General features: G+C 46.1%; 1 protein-coding gene across 1 annotated transcript in view; it reads right to left on the bottom strand.

Moving 5' to 3' along the window:
• LOC8041913 overlaps positions 1-23,290 on the bottom strand; it is a 71,398-nt gene that overhangs the window by 32,872 nt on the left and 15,236 nt on the right. Inside the window, exon 2 of the mRNA XM_042292641.1 lies at positions 21,216-21,412. Coding sequence (XP_042148575.1) covers positions 21,216-21,412 — 197 coding nt within the window. The remainder of the gene's footprint in view (positions 1-21,215; positions 21,413-23,290) is intronic.

Here is a 23,290-nt window from a genome sequence, read left to right as displayed (position 1 = left end):
TATCATCTACATATATAGAATATTGCACGGAAGGAGGTATAGCACGGGCAATAGAATTCATCCTTACAATGAAAAGGGTTACGCTAAGTATACCTCCCTGGGGGAACTCCATTTTTTGAAAAAACTCACTGGAAAGGGTTGTTCCCAATCTCACATATAAAGTGCAACATTGCAAGTAACTTTGAATAGCACCTAGCATTCTACCTCGGACACCAAGACCAAACAAATCCTGCAAAATTCCAAAATGCCAGGCCGTATCATATGCCTTCTCTAAATCAAAAAAGACAGAAAAACAGTGTAGCTTATTTACAAATGCCTCCCGCACGGTGGTCTCAAATCAAACCAGGTGATCGAGCGTGGATTGTTACGACGGAAGCCGCACTGATATTTGTCTAGAAGGTTGCTTTTTTCTAGGTAATGCATAAGTCTTTTGTTTATCATTCTCTCCAGTGTTTTTGAGAGACAACTCGTTAGTGCTATCAATCTGTAACTGGAAGCGCATGAAGCATCTTTGCCTAGCTTAAGCAAAGGAATGACAGTGGCCACCTTCCAAGATGACGGGAACTGACCCTCCGACCAAACACGGTTGAATAAGTACAAAATGAGATCAAGCGTTGAGGGATGTAGGTGGCATAGCATAGTGTAGTGAATACCATCAGGGCTAGGGGCAGTCTGCTTGGGACTATGCAGTACTGCCTCAAGTTCATATAGTGTAAATGGTACATTATAAGGTTCTTGATTGCCACCTGAGGTACTTAAAGATATTTCCTTGGCATGGAGTTTATGCCGAATGAAAGCTGGCATATAATGATCAGAGCTTGAGGCAGACTCAAAATGCTCTCCCAGTAGATTAGCTTGCTCCTCAATACTTTCAGGGCAGGTTCCATGTCTAGTCAAAAGAGGGACAGAACATGCACGGCAGCAGCCATTGATCTTATGCACTCAATCCCATACCTCTTTGCACGAAACACTGCTGTTTATGGAAGATGTGTATCCCTTGAAGCTATCTCGCTTCGACTTCCTACGAATAGACCGAGCGCGAGATTTCATTATCTTAAAGGTGACAAGATTAGTTTGTGTAGGGTATCGGCGGAAAATTCCCCAAGCTTTGTCCTGTTTCTTTTTTGCTATGCAGCAGTTGTTATTCCACCATGGTTTCGGTTTCTTGGGAAGATGTGCTGATATCATGGGTATGGCCATGATTGGTGCTTCTAAAATATGCTTGGTGATATACTAAGTTATGTGATCAATAGAGAGCTTATGAAAAGACGTACACGCTAAAAGGGATGCTTGTTTAAAAACTGACCAGTTTGCTTCATCAAACTTCCAACGGGGAGTTCACGTTGGAAGTGTAACCGGTCGTCCAATGCGATTCAAAATTATGGGAAAATGGTCACTTCCAAATGGGTTAGGATTGACCCCCCATGAGAAAAGAGGGAACAATGTTGAATCACTAAGCGATAGGTCAATGGAGGTGAATGAGCGGGTTCGAGCACTAAAATATGTAGCCTGCGAGTTGTTGAGCAAGCATAATCCCGCGGAAGAAATAAATTGTTCAATCATTGATCCTCGCATATCACATCTTCCACTACCCCATAAGGGGTTATGAGCATTAAAATCTCCAAGGATTAAAACTGGTCATGGGAGTTGGTCCTACAGACACTCAAGCTCGTCCCGAGTTAGAAAATAATTATAGGAGGTATGTAAAGGGAGCAAATTTCTGTCATCAAGCGGTCAGACAAAACACAAACTGCCACAGCCTCCAATATAGTATTAAGGGGTACCTCAATACATGGAGTAGATCGCTGGACTATTATTGCTACCCGACCCGAGGTGTGGGAAGAATGGAGACAGTCTTTTCGAAAAACATGAAAGTGCCTTAAAAATCTAGAATGATTGTGATTGAAATGGGTTTCTTGAAGGCAAAAGATTAATGGGTGATGATGGTCTAGCAAATAGCACACATCATCATAGTTATGTAGCAATCCTCGACAGTTCCATTAGAGGAGGACTTCTTCCTGGTATTTTTTAGAAGCCGTCTAGATAAACTTTGATGTCAATTTTAATTCGAGGTGCATTTTTCTTTTTGGACGTATCTTTCGGCTTACCTGTGGTATCACAGGTGGCCGAGGGTAAGGGCTCTGAACTAGAGCGGGGCCTGTCCTCCTCGGACATAGGCCCGCTCTCGTCCATCGATTCGTCAGGAGCGGCTGCTGGCAGACCCTTAGGGGTCTCTGGCCCAGGCGGCTTGCCAGGTATACGAGGGCAAGCAGAGGCACGAGAGAGACCCCGGCCTTTAGGTGGCTGGGCTGCAGGGGGTGCACAAGGCACAGTCCCCTGTGCTTGGTTTTTAGTGGATCCCGACGGACCGGCATCCACCTTTCGGTCCGAGGGCGGAGCTGCTAGCACCGCTCCTACTGAGGTTGAGAGGGACAAGGAAGGGCCACACAAACCGTCCACGGACGTCTGCCCAGGTAGCACGCCAGAGGAATGCCCAACTTGGGCAGAGGTCTGGCAAACATAAGGGCCCAACTTTGGCGCAGTTAGGTTTTTGCACCATGGCACTCATCAGTGCCAAAGTACGGTGCCTAACTATAGCCTTAGTTGGGCGATCCTAGGGCATGCCAAAGTTTGGCTCTTCTCTGGTACGCCAGAGGAGTGCCAAAGTTGGTGCCATACTTGAGCCATAACTGCCATAGTAAATCCTAATCTGGGAATGCGAGGCATGCCAAGGTTTGGCGTTTCTCTGGTCCGCCAGAGGAGCGCCAAAGTTGGTGCCATACTTCAGCCATAACTGCCAGAGCAACGCCTAATTTCGGTATTTGGGACGTGCCAAGGTTTGGCGTTTCTCTGGTCCGCCAGAGGAGCGCCAAAGTTGGTGCTATACTTCAGCCATAGCTGCCAGAGTAACGCCTAATTTCGGTATTTGGGACGTGCCAACGTTTGGCTTTTCTCGGGTCCGCCAGAGGAGCGCCAAAGTTGGTGCCAGACTTGAGCCATAACTGCCAGAGCAGCGCCTAACTTCGGTATTTGGGACGTGCCAAGGTTTGGCGTTTCTCTGGTCCGCCAGAGGAGCGCCAAAGTTGGTGCCATACTTCAGCCAAAGCTGCCAGAGTAACGCCTAATTTCGGTATTTGGGACGTGCCAAAGTTTGGCTTTTCTCGGGTCCGCCAGAGGAGCACCAAAGTTGGTGCCAAACTTCAGCCATAGCCGCCAGAGTAACGCCTAATTTCGGTATTTGGGACGTGCCAAAGTTTGGCTTTTCTCGGGTCCGCCAGAGGAGCGCCAAAGTTGGTGCCATACTTCAGCCATAGCTGCCAGAGCAACGCCTAATTTCGGTATTTGGGACGTGCCAAGGTTTGGCGTTTCTCTGGTCCGCCAGAGGAGCGCCAAAGTAAGTGCCAGACTTGACACATAACTGCCGCAGTAAATCTTAATTTGTCGATTCGGGGCATGCCGAAGTTTGACTTTTCTCTGGCTACCCACTGAAGTGCCAAATAAGTGCCAAAAGTGGCAAACAAAGCCGAGAGGCCAGCCCAAGTTTCGAATATCTCTGGTGTGTCACAGAAGTGCTCTTTCACGCGTCCCAGAAGAGAAATAAATTAAACAAGCGTTGGAAACACGATGGTAAGATGTCATCACCTCCGTTCCCAAGCAGCACGGCAATACTTTGCAGTATCGTGCCAGTGCCGGCCGAAAGTCGGTTCCAATATCGCTCAACTGTCCAGTTTTGTACCACCGTTTGATACCCGGCGGGTATTGCCGTACAGCTGTTTCGCCCCGACCTAGCGTTCGCGCAATATTGTGCGAAAACTCTACGATGCGTCTGCTTCGTTTTGGCCGAACGTCGTGCAAGTATATGTACGTTGCATGTCATTTGTTGCATATCCAATCACTTATACGGAGAAACAAATTTTTTTCGATCGCTCCCAGAAGTTTATTAAACAACTATCATTGCACACAGTGTATTCTCAATATATTTACAAAGGTCACATTTCTCTGTAAAACGAAAAGCAAATTATAAAATACAATTAACACTGTCCTCATGCCAAGCAAAACTCATCACATAAAAACCGCGGAGATTGAGAGGAAAGCAGGACGACTATCAGAATCATGCTTGCAGTGCACTTACTAATAAAAGAGCGATATCCTGTAATCCTTGATAGATGCATAATCCAACTCAGGCACCCCACAAACACATTCGAGGATTCGAGGACTGACATCTCGTCGTCGGTGAAGAGCAGTTTTTGTCGAAGCGTGTCCAACAAACACATCACAAGTATTCCACGAACTCCGGTGCAAAAAATGGCTGTTACCGAAAAATTGGCATGGACGTATTCCGACCGTTTACGACGAAAAAACACAGTCGCGTCTGCAGCGCACGAAAGCAACAGAACACTGAAAAGCGCAGTTCCAATGCCGGACCTACGTGGCCCGCTTGTTTCTATAACTAGGCAAACGGCGAAAACGACAGCCCCAGAGATCCCATCAGCGTGACAGAGAAAGTCACGTGAAAAATTTTCGTCCAAACGTTTTTGTCCTACGCGTCCTACGTAGAGAGGTCACGCAGGGTCACGCGTTTCGCTTCACCCTTTTGATTTGCTTAAAGCGGCTGTCGCGCTCGCTGACAGCCACACGAAAACACAAAAGCAGGTGGGAGGCTTTGCAAAAGGCGAGGTCGAAGGGGAATAAAAGGAAAGCCAGCCACTTTCTGTGGCTCCTCGCGCCCCGCTTGTCGGCTTTGGCGAAACAACCTCCCTCTCTCTTTTCACAATTTTTTCTTCTGTCACCTTTTATCCCCTTCCCCTCCCCCAATCCAACGATGACCGTTCGGCCCATGGCTGTAACTCCAACGATGGTTTTTCCTCTTTTGCAAGACTTCTCTCTCTCTCTCTCTGCCGGTGACCTTGTCGCCTTGCCTAGTCTGTCAGCGTTCAGCTTCCATTGAGGGCCTCAGAAAGATAATCTCCTTTCTTGAAAGCGAAATGGACGGGGTGGTTATGTTTTTCGGGCTTGTCGCCATCCGATAAGCCTCATTATTTCTGTCAGACATGTACAAATTACTAAAAAAAGGTATTTAAGTTAAGTTAGTGAGTATCGGCGCCAAAAGTAATTGGAGTAGAGTAGAAATTACGCATTCGTAATAGTAATTGAGTAAACTACTAACTACTGTAAAAAGTAGCGAGTTACTTTGAAGTTACTTTCGAAGTTACTTTTTTATATATTTGTGGTAGCAAAATGAACAGCAGTTTTGATCAATGAAAAACCCTGCGAGCCCAAAATAAATGCAGTCTATTTATGGCTTGCGTTTTCGCCAAAATAGTTTACTCGCTCGCAGAAGCAATTGACTTTCAAAGTTCTTGATAGGAGAGTTTTCCCCTTTCCTTCTAAAGACGTCCCCAGCCCAGCTAAATAGACGTTCTGCCGACGGGCTGGATGGAACGGCAGCGTTGAATTTGTGAAACAGGCCGTGCGGGGTCGGGTAAGCGAGTGTCGGCATCTTAGGAGTCCATGACGAAACTTGTGAGGTTTGCCTCGGGTAGAGGGTCTTTAATAACAAACTTTCCTCCTTTTTTTTTTCTTCGTCAAGTTGAGATTGTTATGACTGGCCCCTCTTCATTCCGACGTCGTTCTGAGAGTAAGCTGGGCGAGTGCACCAGACCGTCAAGGGTTCAAGTCTCGCGCCACGATGATGAGATCATCCGGACGACTGCGCGTCACGTCGTAGTGCCAGTGCTACGCTACTGAAAAAAAAATTGGGTCCAACAAAAGGATCTCCCAAGGCTAACTCGCAATCTTCGCCGGCGACTACAACATTCTGACTCGCCTGAATCATTTTTAACAAAGAGGAGGTCTCCCAGGTATGGATGGTCGGAAGGACGCGAAGGATTACGTGAACAAGCATCGTCGCTCGTATACAGTTGCAGCTGTAAGCGGGAACGTGCTCCCATGAACGGATTATCCGTACCAGGGTTTGTGCGCGGGAGAGTCCGGCTTTGCAAAGGCGTATGCGCTGACGACAAGGCGCCCAGCTGCGAGGTCATTCCAGTGGCGCCTCCCGTGGAACCTACCGCTTGAGTCAGAACTCACTAAAGGCAGACAGCACGAAAACAACAATTCTCAGAGTGTCCCCGTCTTTCACGGTTGCAGCTGGAAACGCAGCGCTTGCGTGCATTACCGGATTAGGTCAATACCCGACCAAGGCTTGTTCAGCAAGCATCTCTTCCTGCGTTCGTGCGTGCCGGTGTTATGTTTTGGCTGCTCGTCGCCACCTTGGCCCAAGGACGCCTTCCCTAACAAGGGGGCCCCTTGTTCGAGAATGCCACTTCATCTGCCGGCGTCTTATTCATTTCTGCGCTCAAACTTTCGTGATGGGCAAAATTAGCATTATATAATTTCGAAAGTAGTAAGTAATTTGAGTAGAAGTTACCTGAAAAAAGTAGTTAAATTAAACTACTAATTACCCAAATCAAGTTGTAATTGAAGGTTACCAATCTACTCGAAAAAGTAGTTAAACTAATGTAGTTTGAGTAGAGTAGTTGAACTACGTCCAAGTCTGAATTTTCTGTCCCCACTCGCTCGCAGTGGCCTCCCATGGCTGTCGTACCGGTGAATTTAGGAGCGCAAAAATACTCCAGAAGCCGGGCGAAGACATGATAAATGTAATAACAAAAACGGCTTGACATCACAAAAATAACAATTTAATTAAACGTTTCGCCTCCCATGCGGGAGGCATCTTCAGTAGAGCGCAGAGCGAGTGAGAGTCGCAGAAAAAAGTTCGGCTATTTAGGCATAAAGTTTGTGTACACGTCCGGCAGGGGGCCACGGTTCTTGTTTACCAGCGATGAATCACTTCCGCGTTTGTCGTTCTGGATGAACCAAGATTCCAGCAGCTTCCTCAGTCCCCACCTTTTATCCCTCGCCTTGTCAAAGTCAAATTGGTGTCCTGACGTCCAGGCATGGTCGACGAGTTCGGACTTGAAGCGGGCGGCGTTCGTGGAATTGGCGACATCCTGTGCGTGTTCTTTTAGTCTTGTTTTTCTTTTTCGTTCCGTCTCTCCAACGTAGGAAGCGTCACATTCCTTGCACTGCACCTGGTAGATCACGACCCTTTCTGCCTCTGGCGGGGTCGGGTCTTTTGGCTTGGAGATAACATTGGCAATTGTTCTGTAGGGTTTGTATACAGTTCGTACCCCCAACGGCCTAAGGGCGCGTCCCAATGCCTCCGAAACCCCCTTAACGTACGGGATGCACACGACGTCACGTGTTCGTTCGGCTCGATCCGGGCGCCGACGGGACATTTGTTTCTTAACGCGATTGATAAACCGGTCGGGGTAGTTACGTTTCTTCAAAGCCTCCCGCACATGGCTAAGTTCTTGATCGCTAAGTGTTGAGTTAGATGGGAATGTTTCTGAACGATGAAGGCAACGATCTTACAACTGAGCTTTTGTGTTGAGTAGGGTAATGGGAGTGGTAGTCAAGAAACTTTTGTCTGTCACATGGTTTACCATTTACGGATGTCTCCATCTTAAAGAAAGATTCACTAGTTCTATGGACACGTACATAAAAAAACGGCAAGGTACTATCGGTTTCATGTTCGCAGGTGAACTGAATTGAGGGGTGGACACTATTCAAATTGCGGTGAAAATAGGTTACGTTCTCTCTGTTAACTATTACAAAAGTGTCATCGACATAGCGACGGTAGAACTTCACGGGGAAATCAATGCCAGACATTACCTTTTCCTCAACATATATATTCCATGACGAGATTCGAGACGGTTACGGAAACTGTACTCCCCATAGGGCATCCGCTGACCTGATGAAATATGTCCCCATTAAAACTAAAATTACACTGGTTGAGACAAAAACGCAAAAGGAGTATAACGTCATCAACAAGGAGGGTTGTGCGAGTGGACAACGACTGGTCTGCCAACAACCGGTCACGGGCGACATCAACCGCCAGGGTGTTGGGGACATTCGTAAATAATGAAATCACATCAAAGGATACCATAGCCTCGTGCGGTAGCAGGGTCTGAGCGCGTATAAGTTCAACAAAGTCACGGGAATTCCGGACGCTAAACTCTATGTTTCCCGTAAGAGGGCTCAGAATCATAACCAGATATTTGGAAAGGCTGTAAGTGGATGAACCAATAACATATACAATAGGGCGTAGGGGGCAAACCGGTTTGTGAATTTTGGGGAGTCCATACATCTTGGGTGTCGCGGCGTCAAGGGAGAAGAGACGACGGTATAGGTCGTCACTGATGCGTCCTTTCTTTTTCAGCTCTCAAAGGTGGTCAGCTAACTCTCTTTCGGACTTAGCAGAGGGATCTCTTGATAGCCTCACGAAATAGCGACTGTCATTTATAACTTCATACATCTTCTTCATGTAGTCATCCCTATCAAGCACAACGGTTCCCTTTCCTTTGTCGGCCTTTCAAATCATGATGGAGCTGTCTGACTTCAACTCATTAAGAGCAATGCATTCTTGTTGATCTAAATTTGACCCGGCCGGTTTCACATTGTTCGAAACACTGACAACGCGGCTTCTCGCGAGATTTACCCCTGTGACATCGTGCACATGTCTGAGTTTCTCTTCAATTTCAATTATGAAGTCAGGTTTTGGAACGTACCGTGGAGCAAGGGCATAGTCCAGTCCTTTGAATAGCAGAAATTGCAAGCCAGGGTTGGTAATAGTAACATAAAATACGTACGGCAGAACTCCCTGCCATAAATAAAATGATTTGGCTAACGCCAATTTAACGCGAAATAGGTGCAAAGAGTTTTGCGATAGGAAGCGTAAACCGAAAAAAAGCAAAAAAAAAAAAGAAAGAAAGACTGAAGGAAAGGAGAAATAAAAAAAAAATCTGGTGACGTGGCCAAAAAAAAAATTCTGTTCATGTGATTTTCTTGTTACGTGACAAAATAAAAAAAAAAATAAAAAAATAAACGAAATAAGAAAAAGAACACGAGAGAAAAAAAAAAGCCCGGTTTCGAAGCTAGGCCCGCTTGATCGTGAAACTAGCGCGCTGTCCGTTGCGCCAACATAACTTTTTTTTTTCTTTCTTTATTGCAAGTTGCGCCAACATAACTCCGCCTGTAATGCTCACGCATTCTCCCATCATAGGAGAAAGCTTAGTTGCCTTCGTAGTTCTTCATGCATGTGTTATTTTTATTTGTGGCAAGAGTTCACGTCCAGAATGCTTTTAGAGTTTTCGAGCAAAACGAGTTTTCTTCATGCGAGTCACCTTCTAGAACCAGTAGACCGCACTGGGTCGTCCGGCTAATCAAGCAGCTTTTTTCAAATTCTCTAAAGTGCCCGTCCTCGGATCTGAGGTCGCCGTTTGACAAGCTTAACTTTCTTCCACCTTTTAGCCGGAACCCCCACCGCAGCTTTGTTCCGTCCCCACTCCCTCTCGAGAAGATGGCTCGCCCCGAGGCTAATCCCATTCTCTAGACGCTCATTCCACCCAACGATGGCCCTTTCCCTCCCCGTCCCCTAGCTTCGGGAGAGAAGGTTCTTCTCTGTAGAACGTCCCGTTTGTACAGCGGCCTTTAAAGTTCAGATTGTCCTGTCTGTATCGTCCCTTTTGTGTCTCCACTTTTTAATGTTGAAAAAGTATCAACACGGTAAAATAGTACAATTTCCGTGATTTTATTTTCATTCCCCAAGTGTGATGCGGGAGCCGCGCCACGGAGCCCCGGTCGTTTCCGCTCTTTGTTATCGCTAGGATTTGACAGTGCTCAATCACAATGCAAGACACGCACAGAGCCACGCTCGCTTTTGCAATGCGCCGCCTAATAATGATATCTCTTGTGGAAACGTCCGTACATCCGTCTTGCGCAGTGTTAGCTCAATGGCAGCACTTTCTGTAAAGGCGGATTCACACCGGGGATGTAAGCAGTCGAGCGATCCAACTAAATCGCATCGCAAAAAAAATAAAAAAAAATAAAAGTAATTAGTTGGTCAATTTGGCGTGCGCGATGAGCGAGTCCAACGCCTCCGTTGGCGATTCGCTTCTCAAAAACTCTCGCTCCGAACGCCGTTGGTTGGCTCGGCCTCTCCGCGACTAGAGTGCATCGTAAAAAGTCGGGTCAGCAAGCGACTGCTCAAAACCCGTCACGCTTTGCCCGCGATGGTCGCTTTTGCGATGAAAGTTATGGCGCGACTAGATCGCATCGCCGGTGTGAACGCGCCATAATGTCGAACCAGTCTCACGGCGCGCCCCGATATTGGCTTGTGTACCTACGCGCGAGTGCAACCTCTGGCACAATTTATTTGCGTTTGCAAAGCCTGCTCCAGCCGCGTCAAAGCATTCAGCCAACCTTTGGACTGCAGAAATCAAGAGACACCAAAAATAGGATAAAGTTGCCAGCCGAATAAAACTTGATTTCTATTTAATTAAGATGAAGACCACCCGCGTTCATCAAATATTTCATCAGCCGAACTCCAAGGCAGTAAGCCTAGTTCTGGCACTTGTTTGGCAACTTTGGCCCGCAGCTGCCAGATCACAGCCAAACTATCGGGAAGCGAAGCCTAACTTGGGCTCCCGTTTGGCGACTTGGGCCCAAAGATGCCAGATCTCAACCGAACTACAAGGTAGTAAGCCTAACTCTGGCACATTTGTGGCGATTCTGGCCCGAATGTGCCAGGTGACAGCCGAACTGTCAAAAAGTGAAGCCTAACTTTGGCATAAGTTTGGCGATTTTGGCCCGAAAATGCCAAAGCTCTGCCGAACTACAAGGTAGTAAGCCTAACTCTGGCACATCTCTGGCGATTTTGGCCCGAATGTGCCAGGTGACAGCCGAACTGTCAAAAAGTGAAGCCTAACTTTGGCATTAGTTCGGCGATTTTGGCCCAAAAATGCCAAAGCTCTGCCGAACTACAAGGTAGTAAGCCTAACTCTGGCACATCTGTGGTGATTTTGGCCCGAATGTGCCAGGTGATAGCCGAACTATCGAAAAGTGAAGCCTAACTTTGGCATTAGTTTGGCGATTTCGGCCCAAAAATGCCAAAGATCTGCCGAACTACCGGGCAGTAAGCCTAAATCTGGCATTTTTTAGGCGATTTGGGCCCGAAGATGCCAGACGACAGCCGAACTACCCGGCGGCGAAGCCTAAGTTTGGCACTTGTTTGGCGAATTAGGGCCAAGATACCCAGACTGTTGCCAAGGGAGGTCAGGTTTGGCACTACTTTGGCTTCTTCGGGCTTTTTAATGCCCTAAACTGCCAGACGCAAGCCAAGTTTTGGCCCAGAACTCGGTGCTGCCTGGGTGTGTTCCCGCTGTAGCTGTTGGTGGCCGTGCAAATGCCCGGTGCACGAACTCAGCGTAGGAGCCCAATGATTGAAACGAGTAGCGTTTCTTGGCCTCTGGGTAGCTGATGTTTTCTTTTGTTTTGATAGTCAGGATCTCTTTCTCCTGCTTCCACAGAGGGCATGCACGTGAGTATGCTGGGTGGGGTCCTTTACAGTTTGCACAACACAGTGAGCTTTCGCACACATCAGCTACATGCTCCGTGGTTTTGGTTTAGGAGGGGCAGTCATAAAAAGGCAAAACAACTTTGGCACCTGTGGCACACCACCCACCACGGAGTCCAACAAGGCGACAGGCAACACCTCATTACAGTACGGGCTTGTCTGAGTATGCTGCTCTGCCAGTGCTACCAAGACGCTATAACCAAGTGTGGTTTAGACGAGAGTATCTATTGCCACCCAAGGTTAGCCCTTGCCGCCAAAGAGGGGAGAAAAAGGAGCAAGAGAAATGAGAAAGAAGTGAAAGAAACAGGGAAAGTAAAAGTGAAAGATTGGAGGGGACAGTAGAAGGAGTGGCGACTAGACTGAATCATCCTGGCCGGGCCTTACCAGGACTCCCGTCTATGAGAAGCAGGGGCCGAAGTGGTGTATTACCTCACCCGGAGGACCCCGAAGGGTCCAAACCTACCCCGGGCTCAGCTCAACCACCAGGATGCCCTTTTCCCCGGACACGGGAAAGCCACGCACAGCCAGACGTGGGCGGGGGAGCCCGCATGGCTTGGGGTCCGTGAAGCGCCACTCTCCAAACACATGCTTTCACAGGTGCCCCCTGCGGGGCCAGAACATTGAAATGGCATTGTCTTTTGCAAGGAATGCAACACCGCATGTAAAAATTTGAGGAAAAGAAATTACGAATGTACCTCACTGCTTGAATTCAAATGAAACCGTCTGCCGGTCTTTTGAACTTCAACGAACTTTGAACTTTTACCCTAAAAGCTCGAAGTTCGTCGAAATTTTGACTTTTCAGCAATGGGATGTTCAAAAATTTTCGAATTCTCTAGAGAAATAGGTTTGAAAGTTCGAAAATGATCGAATTCCTTTGCATAGGAAGTTAGAAAGTTCGAAAAGCTTTGAACTTTTTAATGCAAAAAGTTCGAAAGTTTGAAAATCATCTAATTTTTGGTTTATCAAGTTCGAAAGTTTGACAAGCATAGAATTTTGCTGCGTAATAAGTTAAAAAAGGATTGAATTTTGTTAGCATAATAAGTTCGAAGGTTCGAAAAACATTGCATTTCTGAACGTGCAAAGTTTGAAAAGCGTCAAACGTTTTAGTTTAACAAGTTCGAAAATTCGACTTCCGTCAAATTTTTAGATATAGAAAGTTAAAAAATTCAAAATATTTCGAACCTTTCGAATTGCTTGACTCGATTATTGAAACTTCGGTTCGAAAGAAGTTTGCGGCATCCCTAATAACAAGGAACAAAACCTTGTACTAAAATCAAACACATAAATTTTATTTTTACCTTGCTCCGCCAAATATTTTTTCGTAAAACAAAAACAAAATTTACTCTTTCTTAAAGCAGTTTTGTTCTTTCTAGACATGGGACTATTATATATATCTTATTGAGAAAAATCCAAATACCTACCCCGACCAGTGTGTTCGATTTGAAATGACAGGTATTGTATGGTGTGCTGTTCAATACTCGCTACAGCATGACATACCAGGTGTGTAGTCATATGGCTAAATTGTACATCTACAGCATAAAACCAGTATAGTATCACCTTAACGAAATGGCAGGTAAGCTCTATGGCTTGCTTTAAAATATTCACAACCTTCAGCTTGTTTCTTTGTTTTGTTTTTGTTATTCTGTCCGAAAAAAAGGTTCACATTTGCAAATCCAGTCAGCAATAGTGTCCGAGAAATAATTGCATCTCTGCAACCCTGATGAGCAATAGTGTCCAGGAAAGATAGCTACACATACAAGAACTGATATGCCCTAATGGGCAAAAAACTGCTCAGTATCAGCTACCCCAGTCACAGTACCGTAGGTCTGAGTGGGATACACTGTGTATAATATATAAAAGTGAGGACACCATGCGTGTTGCAGCTGCCAGATGAACTCAACTCCTCAACTTAGTTGCGCATGGCACTACCAGATGACTCTTCAATCAGCAGCCCCCGCAGGGGGCACCTGTGAAAGCAGGTGTTTGGAAAGTGGAATCTTCACGGACCCCGAGCCATGCGGGTTCGCCCGCCCACGTCTGGCTGTGCGTGGCTGTCCCGTGTCCGGGGAGAAGGGCATCCTGGTGGTTGAGCCGAGCCCGGGGTAGGTTTGGACCCTTCGGGGCCCCCCGGGTGAGGCAATACACCACTTCGGCCCCTCCTTCTCATAGACGGGAGTCCTGGTAAGGCCCGGCCAGGATGATTCAGTCTAGACGCCACTTCTACTGTCCCCTCTCTACTTTCACCCTTGTCTTCTCCTCCTTTTCACTCTTCTCATTTCTCTTCTTTCCTTTTCAACTCCTTTGGCAGCAAGGACTAACCTTGGGTGGCGACAGACACCTTGTCCAGAATCACTCTTGGTTATAGAGACTGGGCAGCACTAATAGAGTAACGTCTTCAGCCAAGCCATTCTTGTTATGGAGCGTTACCTATTCCCTTGTTGGGCTTGGTGGTGGGCGGTGCACCACAGTTTCCGAAAACCCTTCCCCTTCATATGGGTTCCAAACTTAAACCTTTTGACCGGCCCCCCAAAAGGGGCCGCACCGAAGCACTGAACACAATGAAGCAATCTTTTGTACTGCAGAAATTTCCGAAGTTCCTTGTTATGCACTCGGAAGGTGACAAGCCACTTGGCAAACTTTCTCCCTTTCTGGTCTCCAAAGTTCTTGAGGGTGTTATTGGCGCCAATTACAATGCAAAAAAGATGGGATCTGATGATCTCCTTGTCGAGGTCAACACAAGGCAGCAAAGTGATGCCCTTCTTAAACTCAACCTTGTCTCCGACTACAAAGTAAGCGTCAGTCCTCACCGCAAACTGAACAGTGTTCAAGGGGTCATTTTTGAGGATGACTTGCTTGACTCACCTGAGCCAGAGATAATTGAGGGCCTCTCTAGTCAAGGAGTTATAGATGCACGACGGATCACTATCCGCCGTGATGGTGTGGAACGGAAGACAAAACATATCATTTTGACTTTTGATTCAACCACTCTGCTGCAGACTGTAAAGGCAGGTTACCTTCAATGCTGGGTCCGACCTTATGTGCCGAACCCTCAACGGTGCTTTAAGTGCCAGAGGTTCGGCCATGGGTCATGGAACTGTCGGGGAAGGGACACCTGTGCAAAGTGCTCCAGCAAGGAGCACGTCGCAGAGGTGTGCAATAATGAGCCTCATTTTGCGAACTGTAGTGGCAACCACCCGGCATATTCTCGATCTTGCCCTGAGTGGAAAGACGAGAAGTTCTTACATTAAAAGTTACGGAAAACATCAGCTACACTGAGGCAAAGAAGCGTTTTGCTTTTGTATCGAAAGGGTCTTATGCCGAGGCCGTGCGCAGGGGACCAGCGCGGCCAGTGGTTTCGATGGGAACGCAGATGTCTCCGGACGACCTGCATCTCCCGTCACGGTCCCCCTCTAAACCCCCAGAGCAGCGCCGGTGGCACTGCCTCCGAACCGCAAGGTGAATGCTGCTTTGCCAGCATCCACCCCAGAACAGGAGATGACGTCTCCTGCTGAACCAGCTGCTTCGACCTCTCGGGGCAGGGGACTACCTCCTCACACCTCTGCTCCCCAGAGGAAGCCTGGGGAAGTGCCAAGGCAGTCGACCTCCAAGGGCCAGCTGCCGGCAGCTGCAGAAGAGCCCATGGACGAGGGTGGATCGAGATCTGATGAGGAGGCTCTCCTCTTAAGATCAGAGTCCACCCCCTCTGCCTCCGGTGACTCTAATCGAAGGCAGAATAACCCCCCCAAAAAACAAAGTGCACCGCGTGTGAAAATAGATTTTAAACCTTAAGGAATATAGCTTTTTAATATAATTTGTATGTTATACTTATTTTGTTTTAAATGGTTAAAAATATAGGTATAACGCAGTGGAACTGCCGCAGTCTTTTTTGTAATATTGATAATGTCAACTTTTTTCTCGACGAGCTCCAGCCTGTTGCCATCTGTTTACAGGAGACTCATCTTAATGAAACACATACACAGGTACTACGGCGACATCAGGTTTTTAGAAAAGACCGTGTTTCTTGCAACACCTCTTCTGGTGGAGTAGCTGTGGTTGTGCAGAGTGGTATTGCCTGCGCGCCTGTCCCTCTCGCAACCCCCTCAGAGGCAGTAGCAGTTCGTGTTCTGCTTGACTGCCTAATTACTATTGTTTCGCTTTACCTTCCACCAAACTTTCCAGTGCATTTACGACCTGCAAGGACTTGTGGGCCAACTACCACAGCCTTTTTTAATCTTAGGAGATTTTAATGCACACCACCCCATGTGGGGCAGTGCTCGTCAAGACTCCCGTGGCGGTGTCATAGAACGTTTTTTACTGTCATCTGGCCTTTGCCTTTTAAACAAGAGACAACCAACTTTTTTTAGTGCACCTCAAAATACTTTTACTTCCATTGATCTTTCCATATCATCACCTACTTTACTTCCTTGTTTTTCTTGGAAGGTTTTAGAAAATCCTTTTGGTAGTGACCATTTTCCTGTAATTTTAGGAAGTTCAGTATCCCTTCCTTCTCTTCGAGCTTGTGCTCCCAAGTGGAAGTTAGATACAGCCGACTGGGCTTTATTTTCTCTGGAGGCAGTCGTCGATCCAACTGTTTTTTTTAGCTATGTCTCCTGAGGAAGCGACTCTTTACCTTAGTGAAAAAATTATAAATGCTGCTTCTCTGTCAGTTCCCCGAACTTCTGGAAATATTCCCAAGAAATGCAAGCCTTGGTGGAACAAGGACTGTACAACCACCATAAAAGCTCAGGATAAGGCTTGGGGAAGGTTTCGGCGGTACCCGACTGTTCAGAACAAGATCAAATTCAAAGAGTGTAAAGCAAAAGCTCGTTGGACAAGAAAACAAGTCAAGACCTTATGGGTGAAATATGTATCCTCTCTAAACAGTTTTGTTCCTGCAAAAGAGGTATGGGATCGTGTTCGGAAAATTCGGGGTACTTACCACTCCTTCAGCATTCCCCTTTTTCCTTCATCATCCCCATCACTAAAAGATCAGGCTGACATTCTTGCTGATCATTTTCGAGAAGTCTCCAGTTCTTCAAATTACACTACTAAATTTAAAAAGTTCAGGTCCTTGGCAGAAAAACAGCCAACTGATTTCTCTGGAAGTGATACTGGTTACAAGCGGCCGTTCACAATGAGTGAGCTTGAAATAGCCCTTGCAGTAAGGAAGCAGTCAGCACCTGGTTCAGATATGATTCATTATGAACTGCTGAGGCACTTGTCGGCTGAATTCTTGGTGAATTTGTTGTCTTTCTTTAAAGGGACCATGAAATGACCTTTTTACTTTTTCCAGATAGCTTTTACATTAAACCGTCAAGGTTCACTGAATGCCGAACAGGCATCCGTTTTCGTCTCGGTTTATTAACTTCTACACAAAAAATGATTGAAATATCGACTTTTTCATTCTCTCCATCTGACCGCAAAACAAGCCGTGACATAGGCCGTTTCCGGAACCGGAAGTTCTCTCGGCAGTAGGAGAATGGGAGTGTTAGCGGCAACGAGTTGGGGTGCGCCGGTAGGCTTTACTGCGCTGATGTCACCGACGTATTTCCTGAATCGGCGCCTCTCATCGCCGCATCGCAGCTGAGCGAAATTCAATGATATATGTTGCGCTACAGCGACAGCATGGGACTAGTCCCATACGCCGGTATGCCTGTTGGGAAGTGCAGCGAGTCTTCCGGTGAAGACTCCAGAAGTCAACCACCCTGTCATTGTTGGCAGAAGGGCCGGCCCATGCCAGTCGTTTGCAAAGCGACGTAGATGGCGTTTTTCGCGGCCTCGGAGATGCAGGAGCGAGCCGACGTTAAAAAAGATACGTTTGAACTACGAGTGTCAGCAAGAGCCACGTAAATACCTGTTTACACTCGGAGCGGACGCGCGCGCTTGATGGAAGTGCTGTATTTGTGCTGTTTGTAAGCGCTTCGGGACCGTTCTTTTACGATTGCAACTCGATACTGACGCGACACTCGGCAAAGAAAGGTTGGACCGGGGTTGTACGTATACCACCCACGAACTGTTATAGCTCGACAGTGACGTGCAGTCTGTCAGAATAAAAATGGCATACCAATAACAAAGTGTACATACCGTGTTACGAAGGTAATCCATACGGCGTTTATTTCAGCTCTATACCACACAAAACAAGAAGATAGAATCGACGAGAGTCCCTTTTCGACGAGTGTTCGTCAACACTGCCTCGGAAAACAAGGGGAAGAGATTGACCTCACCTCTTAATCTAGAATTGAGGTCAGCGATCAAACTATAATACGGGAAGGGCCCACAAGGGTCGCGCGGGCATATTCCATTTAGCACGCCAGCCGGTCGTAGGCAGACGGCCTTGCGACGAAGCAACGCAGCGCCGAGTCGGAATGCCTGCTAGGCCTATATTCTGAGCAGCTCGCTTCGTCGGAGTCGGTGGATCCAGCGTTCTTGTTTGTCGTGGTCTGTTTTAAGTACTGTTTTCTTGCTGCTTGAAGTCGGCACGGGCGGGAAGAACACGTAGAAAAATAGACGTTCAGTCAGTCAAAGTTTTGAGAGGAAGGAAAACAAAGAAAATAAACGTTCGTCGGTCGCCGCCACCCAAGTAACTGTCGGCCCTGCCCTACTGCGCACGCGCAGTAGTTGCTTCGTTTACCACACGATAGATGGCGCTTGGCTCTCAGCATTATCAAATTTGGCAATTTTCGCCACACATCTCTAATTATGCTACAAAATGTGGATCTGAATATTATTTAACAAAACTTTTAGGAAACATTCGCCGGCTATTTATTGTTTACGATCGCGGTGCTGGTGAGGTAGGCTCTTACCCAATAGGCGACCTGGATTTGGCTGACGTGCTCCATTTCCGCGGATGCATCGTAGTGAACAGGCGAAGGAAGGAAGGCGCAGAAGAGTCCGGTTTTCTTTGAAAAGTTCTATAGCAAATAATTTTTCTTGGCTCCCTATTTTTGTGTTTCTTTTCACACCTTTCACGACGTGCGGTGGATGAAACTCGATTTTAAAATCATTTCATGGTCCCTTTAATCATTTATGGGAAGCTTCTTGTTTTCCACAGTGCTGGAAGAGAGCACACATCATTCCCATCTTGAAGCCTGGCAAAGACGCTTCCCTACCAGCAAGTTATCGGCCTATAGCACTGACTAGTTGTCTAGGAAAAATTTATGAACGACTTATAAACAGAAGGCTAGTATACATTCTAGAACAAAAGAAAATTTCCGATAAAAACCAGTGTGGTTTTAGAAGAGGTCGCTCAACCTTAGATCACCTTGTCCGGTTGGAGACTTTCGTGCGTGAAGCTTTTGTGAACCGGCAGCATTGCGTTTCTGTCGTTTTTGATTTACAGAAAGCTTACGATACGGCATGGCGGTACGGAATACTTCAGGACCTGTATAGGTGCGGTGTTCGTGGTCGCATGCTGCGTTGCTTAAAGGACTTCTTGACAGACCGTTTCTTTCAGGTCCGCCTGGGATCCACGCTCTCCGATGTTTTTACACAGGAAAACGGCATCCCACAAGGAGGTGTCTTGAGTGTTACCTTGTTCGCAATTAAGATCAACAGCCTCGCTGCAGTTATACCACCATCAGTTTTTTATTCATTGTACGTAGACGATGTCCAGATCGCTTTCTCCTCATGCAACTTGTCAATTTGTAAGCGCCAATTGCAGATAGCAATAAATAGGATGAGTAAGTTGGCCGATGAAAATGGCTTCCGGTTTGCACCAGAAAAAACAGTGTGCGTGCCTTTTTCATTACGTCGAAGGTTGTCACTAGATCCCAGCTTGCAGATGAATGGCACTGACGTAACCGTTAGGCATGAACACAAATTCTTGGGTGTTATTTTTGATAAGAAGCTCACTTTTCAGACCCATCTAAAAGAACTGAAGCGAAAGTGTCTTGAATCTGCCAATGTTCTCAAGGTGCTTGCACACATGTCCTGGGGTTTTGACAGGAGCTGCCTCCTGCGACTCTACAACTCGCTGGTTCGTTCCCGTCTCGACTACGATGCGGTTGTATATGGCTCGGCACGACCGTGATCTTTAAAAATGCTAGATCCTGTGCATCACCTTGGACTTCGACTTGCCACGGGGGCCTTCTGAACGTCGCCTGTCCCGAGTTTGTATGCAGAGACGTACCAAATGCCACTAGAAAAGCGAAAACAGTTCCTCAGCCTATGCTATAGTTATAAAGTCAAATCTGACCCTGAACACCCATCCTTCCGTTGTTTGCAGGTATCTCCTTTTTTACGTCTTTTTGAGAACAAGCCAAGTATAGTATGGCCTTTAAGCTTCCGCATTCAATGCATGTCTGCATCCCTGCAGCTTGCGCTTCCTGAGCGTAGCTTGATGACGAGAGTTCGAAGCATTGCTCCTTGGAAGGCGGTGGACTATACCTGTAACTGGTCGCTAGCGAAATACAATAAGCGAACTGTTGCACCACTAGTCCTTCAGCAAGAGTTTATGACCTTGCAAGCTAAGTATAAGGACCATGCACAATTCTTCACTGATGGTGCAAAAACTCCACACTTTGTCGGTTCGGCCGTGTATTCAGAACACTTTGTAAAAGCTCGACGGCTTCACTCTGTTGCCAGCATTTTTACTGCAGAACTTTATGGTGTGCTCATGGTCATTGAATATATATTAGGTAACAACATCAGGAAAGCTATCTTGTTTGTGGACTCCCAGAGTGCTATCCTCTCTCTGTTCCCTCAATGATTCTAAGAATTGGCTCGTGCAACAAGTACAGGTAGAGTTAAACCTGGCTTTCCAAATGGGATACAATATCAAGCTGTGCTGGGTACCAAGCCATGTGGGAATTTCAGGTAATAAGAAGGCGGATAGGCTAGCAGCCTCTGTTAAGGATGCTCTGGAAACACCCGTTCAGCTGCCTCAAGAAGATTTTAAACCAGTTCTCAAAAAAGCAATTTATTATGCCTGGCAGCAAGACTGGGACAAAGAAATAAATAATAAGCTACATGTCATCAAACCACGTTTGGAGGTATGGGAGAGTTCGCACCATAGAGACCGTCACCATGAAGTTTTAATGCGTCGTTTGAGAATTGGACATTCACGTGTCACCCATCAACACCTTTTTTGTGGTGAGGACAGCCCAGTCTGTGAGCATTGCGGTGAATTGCTAACTATACTGCATATTCTATGGCACTGCAAATTCTTTGATCGAGAACGTCGAACAAGTTTCCCTTCACTCTCTGGATATCTTCCATTTCATCCAGTCTTCTTACTGGGAGATGAACCCCTACTTCCTTTTGGTCATATTTTAGATTTTCTTAAAAAAACTGGCTACCTGCACCAGTTATAGATCCTCTGCATAGTAATTCCTTCCTTTTACTATAGAGCCTTTTAATTATTTCTTTGGCGCAGCATGGCCTATGTTGCTTTTTGCGCCATTAAACACCCAATAATCAATCAATCAATTCAATCAGCAGCACATTTTTTTTTTCTAGCATACGTTTACATTTATATCTTTTTTATTTATTTAGTTGTAATAGGAAACAATGTGAAATTAAACTCAGAATTTCAGACAATTGGAAATCAAACAAAAATAAACTCCGATAGACTCCAAATTTAAGGGAACAAATAAACTCAGAAAAACACGCTCCGAATTTGGTTGAAAAATAAACTCCAAAAAACATGGAACCTTAAATATAAGTCAATACCATCCATCTGTCGCGCCACGCAAGTTAGCAACCGACAAGTCTGCATTGTGACCCCCGCTCTACCAACCTTGTTGTTTTGAGACAGTCATTGGCAAGGGGAACACTGTAGGGACTGCATTCCAGAGCAGCTGCTTGGGCTCCAGGGGCATGAACTGAGATTTCTTGAAGTGCCTCTCGCACAAGGCTGCCCCACCCTGGTGGAGGGAGGCACGGTCTTGAGACAACAGCTCACTGCGTCCACTGTTCAGGCACCATTGCTTCAGCCTGTAATGTACGGGGAGACCACACCGTAAATCAACTCCACCCAGGTACCTACAAGGCTTGCTTTCAGACTTCGCACAGACTGAAAGTGTTTACAAGGTTATTTGATAGATGGCACTAGTGTGCCAGCATGTTGAAACTAGTGCTTGTCCTATACAGTCTTGTACTTGTCCTTTGTCTTTAGCACTAACTGTTTTTGTGATGTTTAACCAACTAGGCCATCCAGAATAGGCCCCATTTCAATCCTTTCTATTTTCTCTTTTTCATTTTTTTTTAACCTCGTCCTTTTTTCTACATCTTTTCATTAAAATGACAATTTAATTAAAGAAGCGCTTGTAGTGTACAGTTCAATCACCACCCCGGCCAGTTTCAATTTGAGCGAGTGTCGTACCGGAGCGCAGTCGTATATTACTACTGATATCGACCCTAACCCTTAAAGGGATACTGAACCAAAATTTGGACCTTGCGAAATAAGGCCGCAGAAACACTGACTTCAAAACATCACTCGTACATTGGTATCTCAAACGGATGGCCATACTTTTGGAGAAGAAGGGCGCGGTCAAGCGAGGTCCTTGACGTCATTGTTCTCCTGGAAAATTTGAGAATGAGGGGAAACGGCCTCGCTTCTCTCCTCCTCACCTCGTATCCCCAGCTCGACGGGACGTAGCGAGGAGGAGAGGGAATGAAAATCGTGACGTGACATGTCTTGTCGGCCGCGTTCAATCGCGCAATTCTTTTCCAAAAGAACGGCAATCCATTAGAGATAGCGCTGTATGAGTGATGTTTTTGGGTTTAGCAGCGTCCCGTCTATCTGACCCACCTTGTTTTGCGAGCTCGAAACTTCGGTTCAGTATCCCTTTAAGGGGGGACACTGGCTAGAGGTTGAACTTTTGAACTACTCAAGTGATCGGAATGAAATTTGCAAGGGAGATTTAACTTCAGATGTAAATATACTGTGCAAACTTTCAGCTCTCTAGGACAACTTTACATACCTGCATAAGATGTGTCACTCTTCATTAAGAAATCTATGATATGCAAATGAAGCTATTAAGCACCATTTTAACTGCTTGAGTATAAAGTGGGGGATGTGGGACTTCGGGCTATCTAGTTTTTTATAACTTAAATGTAAATATTTCAGGAAGAGTGATTACCTCAAAATATGAGATGCATATCTGTCCTATGCCAATTTTTGAAAACATAGTTTTTTTCTCAATGAGGACTTTAATGTAAAACAAAATAAAGTAGATAGCCCGATTCCCCCCAGTAAAGTTCAGTTCAGAAACATCTTGATTGTGGTATCAGAATAATTTTACCTTCAAACAAAAGATTCCTTCGTACGAAATTTGCAGCAAAAAGTAGAACTGAGAAAAATGCATTCAAACATTGTGAAGAAAGGTAAAAAACACAGGCGAGCTGGTGAATGGTATCCATAATAACCCTGAGACGAAGGAAAAATAAAAAAACGGACAGTACAACGAAGTCTCTAACACAGCTTGAAAATTTATTTAACAACCATCGTCTTATATACACCCGCCACCGACCTCCAAAACAGTTCAAAAGACCTCCTCGCCCACTTCATAGAGTACCCTCACCCTCAACATAAACCGACAAACGCACACAAAACAACCACGCCCAAAACACAAACCCCTACGTGGGACAGACTGGTCGATGTATAAATGATCGTATATTAGAGCATAAAAGGGCAGTTCAAAATAATGCACCGAACTCTGAAATTGCTAAACATGTAGGCGAGTGTAACAACTGTGTACCAGAGTGGGAGGGTACAGAAGTCGTACATAGAGAAAAAAATAGCCATACGAGAGTGTTAAAGGAAACTTTACGTATTTTAAGCTTCGGAAACTGTATCAGCCATCCTTCATT

This window comes from Ixodes scapularis, unplaced genomic scaffold, assembly GCF_016920785.2.
Source record: "Ixodes scapularis isolate PalLabHiFi unplaced genomic scaffold, ASM1692078v2 PGA_scaffold3__209_contigs__length_174095766, whole genome shotgun sequence".
Lineage (NCBI taxonomy): Eukaryota > Metazoa > Arthropoda > Arachnida > Ixodida > Ixodidae > Ixodes > Ixodes scapularis.
Note: the sequence above shows the minus strand (reverse complement) of the source record. Positions and strands in the feature narration are given on the sequence as shown.